Source organism: Lactuca serriola, chromosome 5 (assembly GCF_051521515.1).
Source record: "Lactuca serriola cultivar US96UC23 chromosome 5, Lser_US96UC23_V15, whole genome shotgun sequence".
In the NCBI taxonomy this organism is placed as follows: domain Eukaryota; kingdom Viridiplantae; phylum Streptophyta; class Magnoliopsida; order Asterales; family Asteraceae; genus Lactuca; species Lactuca serriola.
The window spans coordinates 255,867,094-255,877,449 of NC_136412.1; the positions used below are offsets into that span (position 1 = coordinate 255,867,094).

A 10,356-nucleotide genomic window follows, 5' to 3' on the forward strand; every position below is an offset into this window, starting at 1 on the left:
TGTAAGGGTGTAGTGATAAGGGACAAAGTTGAAGGAATGAACTGTAAAGTGTAAAGGGGCATAGGGTTGCTAGTATAAAATACATTTATCAAATTCATGACATACCTACAAATGAAGGGATTTCAATATTGATTATGTTGAGTGGAAATCCAGAATAGTTTAACCACTTTTTATGTTAGTTGTTTGGGGCAACACATTCAGTTGTAGTCAACCACATTTTTAGAAGCAATCACCAATTTATGCATTCTTCGAGTGAAATTGAAGCTAGTTTATGATCAAACGAAGCATATTAGGTAATTATAATATTCAATAAATAAAAAAGCATCTTCCAGACAGACTCTGTTTTCCAACATCAAATATATAATCAAAAAAATAACTGAAATTTTCAACTTTAAAAACTCATAAAATCCGCATAAACCATAAACCATGGACTTTAAAATATGTATAATCCGTATAAACCATGGACTTTAAAATAAAAAATTAAATATTCTTTTATTTTTGTTCCTACAAATCTTTCTATCCAATTAAATGATGACATGTGTCATATTAGTATACTAAAATTTCATTAAATGAGTATTAAATGTTACACATGTTATTATTTAATTGGATAGGAGGATTTGTAAGAACAAAAAAAATTAAAAGTTTCTCCTTTAAAATATGTATCATTGTTTAAAACTTTTTGCATTATCACTAGTTTTAAAAAGCAAACACTTTTATAATGTATCATCATTTATAAAAATTACTCAAACTTTAAATATTTCAAAAAACATAATATGGAAAGTAGAAGTAATATCACATTAGACTATTAATCGTTGACCTTTCATAAATCCTCAGTCAATATCAGACTTTCTTAACATCGCACCAAGATTAACTTCGTACGAATATATTTGGTAAAAAAAAAAACAATCAAATCCAAACAAACATTACGCTTTCAAAAGCCACAACTTAAGAAACTTTATAATACAACACTTAACAAACAACCAATAAAAGAATACTTATCATTATGATTATCAAACAAAGATTTTGCAAGAAATAAAAAAAACACTACACCATATTTAAAACATAACTCAATACTCAAATTCTAAAAATATTACGAAAATGATCAAAGCCACTATAATAAAAGATTTACAGTTTCGATCACATCTAGCAAGTTTATACACATTTCATTGCATGTTTACTTGATGAAGGATAGGAAGTATCAACTTTCTCTCAATAAGGTGGAGGACGTTGACCTGGGTAAGGAGGACCTGATCACAAAAAAAAAATTACTGATTTAGTAGAAATGCACTTTATTTCTTTTTCATTATACAATTTTCTTACTTCTTACATTACTTGATTAATTTTTTTTTTACTATTATCGACTTACCAGGGGGATAAAAAGATCCATAAGGTTGAGGAGGGTAAGCTGAATTTGGTGGATATGGTTGTGCTGCGTAAGGAGCTGCTGCTGCCTGAGGTGGGTAGGGAGAGGGTGGGTAGGCGGCATTAGGTGGGTATGAGGGGTAGGGCGATGGTGCAGGGTAACCACCACCACCACCACCACCTCCGGCTGGTGGATATGGATATCCGCCGGAAGCATGTGGTGGATATGATACTGATGGCTGATGTGGTGGTGGTGGTGGTGCAGAGTATAGTGATGGCTGTGGTTGACCATATTGTGGAGCTCCTGAAGCATGACTGTTTGCTGGTTTCTGTAAATTAAAGAACAAAAATTATAATTTTTTTTTAATCATAACATATATTGTTGAAAGGGTAAAAATTGAACTTACATTGGCATTCGTGTAATGTATAATCAATCGAACCTCTCCAGCATGTCTAAATGAAAAAAAATTTGAGGGTTAGAAAGTTATTCTAGAGGTATAATCAAGTAGAACTAAGAACATTCTCTAAAATCCATGCCCTAAAACACAAACCTGCCAGTTTTGGATTGCAATGGCCAAGTGCTATCATCAAATCCCTGTGAAAGAGCTTTCGCCAATTGAACTCTGTAACAACAACAATACATCGGTTAATTGAGAAGAAAGAAAAGGTAATACAGTGGGGATGTAATTCATGGAAGCAAATCAGGATGAAAAAGAGGAATTAATTACTTTCCGCTGCCAATAAAGTCATCGTGTTTGACTGTATTGCTATTCCAAACATTGACATTCAACTCTCTTAATCCTTCAATTAGTGTATACACGAATTTCTCTTGGAACGTAGGGTTCTTGCCTCCATCTGTACCAATTCAATAATCGAAAATTAGAACACAGATCTTCAAACATCAATTCATAAACAGAAAAGGATCAGAGAGCTGACCTGTACAGGTACGTGTCCGAGATCTGTTGCTTCCGTATTCAACACAAACGTAAGGATCTTGCCTGGAAATCCACTCCGTATCTTTCAATTTATTGCAGCTAACAACTGAAATAGTCCAAACAACCAAATTAGATCTTAAATCTAACAAATTATAACCATAGAAAAACAAAAGTATCGGAAATTTTAGTGCTAAAGCAACCAAATTAGATCACGACTCGTTTTTGTAGAATGATTAATATATTCCTACATAAACAGTTAAACAGATATGAATTCAACGACCGTGTACGTACCAGTGACTTCGAGAAGATTGCCATGGATGCCGTGAGTCGTCATTCTAGGATGATAACTTGGGGTGATCGAGAGAGATTATATATATAGAAGAGGATTGAACGCGCTTTGACTAAATAAGGCAAATTGGTGAATATGTATTTCAGGAATTTGCGTAAGAGTGTTAAAAACTAAAAAGCCTAGTCCTCCGTACTGGTAAACGCTGAAAGGCTCAAGCGGCTATACTTAGAATATTATTTAATTCATTCATTTTATCTTTTTGAAATTGACCTCTTTGAATATTTAATTCTTCATTACCTAATACTTAGAAAATTAATTATTATAACCTCAAATAACTTAATATATTTTTTGAAATTGACACCTTTGAAATTTCAATATTTAGCGCTTCATTGTCTAATACTTTAATAATTAATTATTATAAGTTAAAATAGCTTGAATATATCTCAAAATTTTATTTTATAGCCCGTTTGCTAATGGATATGGTCCGGTGGTCCGATGATAATGAATGAGATTGTAAAAGAGGAGGTCCACGACATTAGGGCAAGGAATGTGGGCTATATTTTTTTTTATATATATTTACAACTCTAGGCGTGCTATTTTTTTTTCTTCCCTTTACACTTTTAGAAAGTAGTCACATATTACTCCACTTGAAATATATAGCAATGCGATATTGTATTGTATAATAATATGAAACATGGAGAAAAAGAAATAAGTGTGGTGGAATCAATTCATGCAGATGAATTACAGTACACCCGCACACCCCAGATATGGTGTTTCCTACGGCTCTCGCCTGCCACCTCAACCCATCATAGTGTTAGCATATACATGTTTATTATAAGTCTATTTGTTTTGGGATCCTTTTTGTTTTTAGCTCATTAGGGTTAGGGTTAGCTTAGCTTGCCTTTATATTCCACATCTTGTTCTTCTTTGTTTTTATGTTTTTCAAGAACCTTGTAATATCTCTCTTTCATGAATCATATGACTCTATTATCATGGTATCAGAGCAGAGATTTGATATGTTGTTAGGAGGCTCTGTAGCAATTATCTTGGGGGTTACTGTAGTTGGTTCGTTTGATGTTCGTTTGCTGCTGATGTTCGTTTGTTTGTTAGTGTTCATTTGTTGTTGTTGTTGTTCGGATTCTAGGGTTTGCTGTTCGATTTCTTGCTGCTCGATTGGTTACGTATGCTGGTTTGTTGTTGTTGTTCTTGTTCTCTGATTGCTTGTCCATTATTGTGGTTATGTTTTTTTTTATTTCTATCATTGACTAGAAAGGATTGTTCCCTTCATTCAATTAGTACTCGACTTGATGGAAAGAATTACACTTATTGGAGCTATGTTATGAAGAACTTCCTTCGTGGGAAGAATATATAGGGCTATATCACTGGGACTAAAGTCAAACCTTCAGTGCCTCAAGCTGAAAGTTTCGATTTGTTGGTTGATACTTGGGAGATTGATAACTCCAAGGTCATTACTTTGATTAACAATTCTATTACTCAGTCTATTGGTATGCAATTGGCTAAATATGAAACAAAAAAGGAAGTGTGGAACCATTTGGAGAGACTGTATACTCAGTCCAATTTTGCTAAACAATATCAATTAGAATATGACATTCGTGCCCTTGAGCAAAATGATATGAGTATTCAAGATTTCTATGTTGTTATGTCTGATTTATGGGATCAGTTGGCTCTTACTAAATCTAAAGAATTAAAAGATTTTGAGCCTTATATTGCTCTGAGGGAAGAACAATGTTTGGTTCAGTTTTTGATGGCGTTGTGTTCTGATTTTGAAGGCCTACGTGAATGATTCTTCATTGTTCCCTTCTTCCCTTAGTGGATTCTGTTGTTCATGAGCTGATTGCTGAAGAGACTCGTATAAAGTCTTACACAGATAAAGGGTCTAAAGTAATCTCCACTCCTATTGTGCTTGCTATTTCCACTAATCAGTCTCGTCAAAATACAAGGGTTGCTTATGATGACGTGCCTTCTGCAAACAGAAAAATCATTGGAAAGCTCAATGTCCATTGTTACTTAACAAAGGTAAATCTGGTCAGACTCAGTCGGGACGACAACATAGGTCTAGTCAGCAGAAGTTTCGGCTATGTTCTAAAGCAATCTCTACTCCTACTTCCACTCCTGTTATGCTTGCTATTTCCATTCATCTGTATCGTCAAAATACAAGGGTTGCTTATGATGAACGTGCCTTCCGCAAACAGAAAAATCATTGGAAAGCTCAATGTTCATTGTTAGTTAACAAAGGTAAATCTGGTCAGACTCAGTCTGGACAACAACACAGGTCTAGTCAGCAAAAGTTTCAACTACGTTCTTCTGGTGCTTCTCCATGGACACCTCGCCATCCACAGTTTGTTGTTGCTGCTGCTCCATCACTTGACACTGAGTCAGTTGGTAACATGCCACCTTCTGCAATGGATCCCAAGGTTTTTGAGAGTTTCAGACAATATTTGGCCTCCGATCCTACTGTCATGTCTGCATCTATGTCTCATTCTGGATTTCTGGTCCTACTTTATCTGGTACATCAAGTATACTTTCATCTTTGTGGATTTTAGATTTTGGTGCAACCTATCACATGTCTCTTTATTTTTCATTGTTTACTTCTCTATCATGTATGCCATCTATCTCTGTTATGCGTTCTAGTGATATATCTAAAACAATCGAGAGTGATGGGTCTGTTTCTATTCCTCATATGTCTGTCCTTGATGTTTATTACATTCCCAAACTTACTTTGAATCTTGTTTTCGGTCAACCAATTGTGTAGGTTTGGTAATTGGGTGTTCTTTTCTGATTCCATATGTGTTATACAGGACCAACACACTTAGAAGGTGATTGGGATCAGCCGTAGGGTGGGAGAACTTTATGGCTTAAAGGTTCTCAGAGTGTATGTTGTTGTTGCCTCCAGCATCGATTTGTCTTCTTTTTATTTGAGTCCTTTGTCTTCTTAGTTTTATCTTTGGCATTCTCGTTTGGGACATGTATCTGTATCACGTTTGAGTTTTCTAGCTTCTAGTGGTGTTTTGGGTGATTTGAACACTTGTGATATTTCTGATTGTAGTGGTTGTAAATTTGCAACATTCTTTGCTTTATCTTTTAGTAAAAGTATGTCTTGCTCTATTGTTTTCCTTTTGATATTATTCATTATGATGTGTGGGGCCCTGCACTAGTATCCACAAAGGGTGGGTTGACCTATTATGTATCTTTTATAGATTATTATACTTAATATACCTGGGTTTATCTTATGAAACGCAAATCTGATTACTTTGGCATTTACAACAATTTTAGAGCTCTTGTTAAAACTCAATATTTAGTTGTGATAAAGTGCTTCAGGTGTGACTTAGGGGGTGAATATACATCTAATGAGTTTAGTCAGTTACTTGAATCTGATGGTACCATACACCAGTCATCGTGTACTGATACTCCTCATCAAAATAGTGCTGCAAAACAAAAACATCGACATATTGTTGAGACAGCCCACTCATTTCTCTTGTCTGCATATGTTCCTAATGCCTTTTGGGGAGAAACAGTCTTAGTTGTTGTTTATGTGATTAATTGTATTCCTACTGCATTGAATTCAGGAAAGTCTCCTTTTGAGAAGCTATATGGCTACTTACCAGACTACTCTTCTCTATGAGTTTTTAGATGTATGTGTTTTATTCTTCGTACTCATGTTGAGAGGAACAAGTTGGGACCAAAATCTACTATTTGTGTATTATTGGGTATAGTGTTGTACAAAAAGGACATCGTTGTTATGATCATGTGAGTCAGAAGTTATATGTTTCCTAGCATGTCACCTTTTTAGAACATATTCCTTTCTACTCGATTCCTGATACGTCCCATAATGTAACGAAGTCAGATCTTCTATATATTGATCATTTTGATGAGGATACAGAGGCTCGAGATTCATCTGCGCCGCCTGATCCTCCAGCTCAGGACACACCCTTGTCTTTAGAGAGTTCCTTGACTTTTCTTGAGTCTGCACCTTCGACTGTTGAGATTGAATATGCACCTCCACTTCCCATCAGGAGGTCTACTCATCCTATTAACTCCACCAAGCTTCTAGATTTTACCTATTCTACATCATTTTCTTCATTTATAGCGAGCATCTACCGTTTGTCTGATCCTAAATCATATAGAGAAGTTGTATTGGATCCTCTTTAGCAGATTGTTATGGCTGAGGAACTCACTGCTCTTCATCAGACTCATACATGGGATTTGGCTTCCCTTCCTCTTGGGAAACATGCAATTGGTTGTCATTGTGTGTAAAAGATAAAAACAAAATTTGATGGGTATGTTGAGCAGTACAAGGCCAAATTTGTAGCAAAAGGGTATTCACAATAATACAGTTTTAACTATAAAGAGACTTTTGCCCCAGTGGCAAAGATGACGACAGTACGTACTATGATTGCAGTTGCATCTGTTCAAAAATGGAATATCTTTCAAATGGATGTCAAAAATGCCTTTTTAAATGGTGATCTCCATGAAGAGGTACTGAGTCTTTGAAGCATGATCTAGCTCGTCAATGTGCTATGAAGGATTTGGGCTTGCTGCGTTATTTCTTGGGTATTGAGGTAGCTTAGTCTAAGAAAGGGTATCCTCTTTCTCAGACTATATATATATATATATATATATATATATATATATATATATATATATATGACTTGTTTACACGGGTGGGCCTCACTGACAATCAGATTGTAGATACTCTTCTTGAAACCAATGCACGATACTCTTCTGTTGATGGTGTTCCTTTATCCGATCTGAATCTTTACTGGACTATTGTGGGAAGTTTGGTTTATCTCACAGTTACTCATCCAGACATTTCTCATGTTGTTCGTGTTGTCAGTTAGTTTATTACTGTTGTAAATCAAACCAATAGACACGCAAGGAAACCGACAAATAATATTGAGAATTATATGCCAATAGTTACGATTAATAGATCCAATTATAGTTAATATGATTATCGAGTTTCATCCAAAAACCAAATTAATCCTTCTTGAATATATCTGATTATAAGAAAGGTAGAAGGAGAGTGTCTTGTTGTTGGACGAAATTAAAAGCAATACAATAATGTAAAACCGACCTATTGGCGGCTGATCTTGATTTTTGAATAACTGCATGGATCAGACTCCTATCCTTAAAGGTATTTACTTCGCTTCTATTGGTTGTAAGCAACAGAGTAAAACCCTAGGATTTAAGGCAAATTTATCGATTTTCCAACAACACTGGAAAACGATAAACGCAAAGTGAATACTCGAAAACTGAAAGAAAATTGCAAAGAGAGGAAGAAAGCTTCAAATTTCGTAAGTCTCAAATACGGCTCCTAGGGACTTGTATTTATAGGAATTGAAACCCTAGAAAGAAGAAAAGGGGCCCACATGGTCCAATCCATGGAAACCCTAGGACAACGACTTACTCTCTAAGCTAGCCATTCTCTAACCCTTCCAGAATATTCTGTTATCATATCTACGATGTGGTAGAATATTTTGTTGCCATATCTACGAAGTGCCAGAATATTCTTTTTCCAAATCTATAAAATGGTAGAATATTTTGTTGCCATATCTACGAAATGGTAGAATATTATGTTGCTATATCTTCCCCTACCAATGTGGGATAGAGGAAACTTGCCAACTTGCAAGATTACCTCTATAATTTCCAACAATCCCCCACCAAGTTGGAAAGTTTCCTTTCACTCAGACACATGATGTCACTTGGGTGTCACGAATATCAAGCCCTAGTTTAATGAGAACAAACAAGAAGAGACCAATGCAATGGTGTCCTTATAGGTTTAAACCATGAACCTTGTGACCTCTCCGATTTCCCCCCACACATCACATGCCATCTTTACGTTCTCCATGAGCACTAATATGGCCATGCTCCATAAATCCTTTTCATGAACCTTTAGACGATAAACCACTAATCTACACTTGAGGTGGTACCACCTCTAAATCATATAGGCAAAGTTTTACAACATCTTCATTGCTTAGATGTCTCCCAAACTTTGTTAAGAGTTGTAACTCAACCTCGTTCTCGGCAACGACGTACTATCCTAACTCACATGGATCTATCATTAATAATAGTACCTTTTATCCTTATTGACTTCGTTGTTACCCTTTAAACTTGAGAAGTAAGAGCCCTAATGTCAAGTTGGGTTTCCATCACTAAGCGATTCTATTGTGGTTTTAGACCCATGACTCTCGTGGTAGATGTAACCAAATCTCTTGTCAGAGGTTTGGTAAATGGATCTGCCAAGTTCCTACTTGTCTTGACATAGACAACCTTGATGGTACCACTTACAATTAGCTGTCTCACAAAACTATGTCTCATATCTACATGTCTTGATTTCCCATTATATACCGCATTATATACTTTAGACAATGCGGCCTCACCGTCACAATATATGGGTATTGAAGGCATTGGAATATCCCACAAGCAGATATCCATAAGTAGATCTTGAATACACTCGCCACGTTGCTCGTTGTTTCTAAGGCAATTAGCTTTGCTTCCATCGTTGAATGATCTATGCATGTCTGTTTCTTGCTCGCCGAAGAAATAGCACCGCCGAATAGCGTATAATTCCAACCACTTGTGGATTTCGAGTCACTTGTGTGATCTATCCAACTAGCACCAGAATACCCTTCTAATATTCCATTTGATGTCGAATACGTCAACTAAAAAGTACTTGTCCTTTCCAAGTATCCCAATACTCAACCTACTGCCTTCCAGTGTTCCATCTCTGGATTGATAGTATATTGACTTAGTTTGCTTACAACGAATGCGATGTCAAGTCGAGTGCAATGAGTAGCATACATCATACTTCCAACTGCATTAGCATATTCTAGTTGAGCCACTACTCGACCAGAATTCACATTTAGTTTCACACTTGAATCAAAAGGAGTGTAACAACCCAATTTTTATCAAGAAATTTTTTTCATTTTTAATTACTCAAACAATTCCCATAATTCATAATTTCCAAACCATTTGTTTCCCAAATCACAATTATTACAATTTCATTGTACTTTTGAAAACATCAGATAGTCCCATCACACAAAAAGAGAGGTAGAGTGCACGCCACGTCATCACGCCTTGCCTTTGCCCTTCGGCTCTGAAGTACCTGAAACAGTCAACAACCTGTAAGCAAAATGCTTAGTGAGTTTCCCAGAGCATACCACACACACACAAACCACATATCATATATCCTGTTAGCTATAAAAGCTACACATATATCACGTAAGCCATGCACACATGAAACCTGTGAAAGTGCCATGGGCTACCCCACATGGTCTTTGCCTAGGACTGCCATGGGCTCCCCCACATGGCCTTCCATCCAATGCCATGGGCTACCCCACATGGTCTTCACCTAGGACTGCCATGGGCTACCCCCACATGGTCTTACATCCAATGCCACGGGCTCCCCCCGGGGTCTTCATACATAACATGCAATCACATAACAACACACAGAATATCTACCACATATGTCATAAACACGGCCTTGGTGCCTTAGACCCATGGGTATGGTGAGAAGACTCACCTGTCACGAATGTTGACCTGACACTTTGCGATCAAATGTACCCCACGGGCTGCTCCACGCAATTGCCTAAAAAGTGTCATACAATATCCAGTCATTTCCCTAAAGTCCATCCTGGTCAACTACAACCAAGGTCAAGTCAACGGTCCATGTTGACCCTAACTCGTCGAGTACAACCAGTGACTCGCCGAGTTTCCCAGAATAACATCTACTCCCCAAGTCATCGAGGCGAC

General features: G+C 36.6%; 1 protein-coding gene across 1 annotated transcript; it reads right to left on the minus strand.

Moving 5' to 3' along the window:
• Positions 1 to 984: 984 nt before the first annotated feature.
• LOC145054054 (elicitor-responsive protein 1-like) lies at positions 985 to 2,768 on the minus strand. The gene is made up of 7 exons (XM_079002184.1): positions 2,589 to 2,768; positions 2,299 to 2,403; positions 2,091 to 2,217; positions 1,914 to 1,985; positions 1,770 to 1,815; positions 1,367 to 1,691; positions 985 to 1,247 (listed from the first exon to the last, which is right to left on the minus strand). The coding sequence occupies exons 1-7, from the start codon at positions 2,629 to 2,631 to the stop codon at positions 1,210 to 1,212; spliced, it is 756 nt and encodes a 251-aa protein (XP_078858310.1). The 5' UTR covers positions 2,632 to 2,768; the 3' UTR covers positions 985 to 1,209.
• Between the last annotated feature and the right edge of the window lie 7,588 nt (positions 2,769 to 10,356).

Excerpts from the sequence above, each read along its gene's own strand:
- LOC145054054 (XM_079002184.1), bottom strand. The coding sequence starts at position 2,631 with ATGACGACTCACGGCATCCATGGCAATCTTCTCGAAGTCACTG. Across the intron at positions 1,816-1,913 it reads TTGCAATCCAAAACTGGCAG|ACATGCTGGAGAGGTTCGAT; the intron begins GTTTGTGTTTTA and ends TTTTTCATTTAG. Across the intron at positions 1,692-1,769 it reads TACATTACACGAATGCCAAT|AAACCAGCAAACAGTCATGC; the intron begins GTAAGTTCAATT and ends TTTAATTTACAG.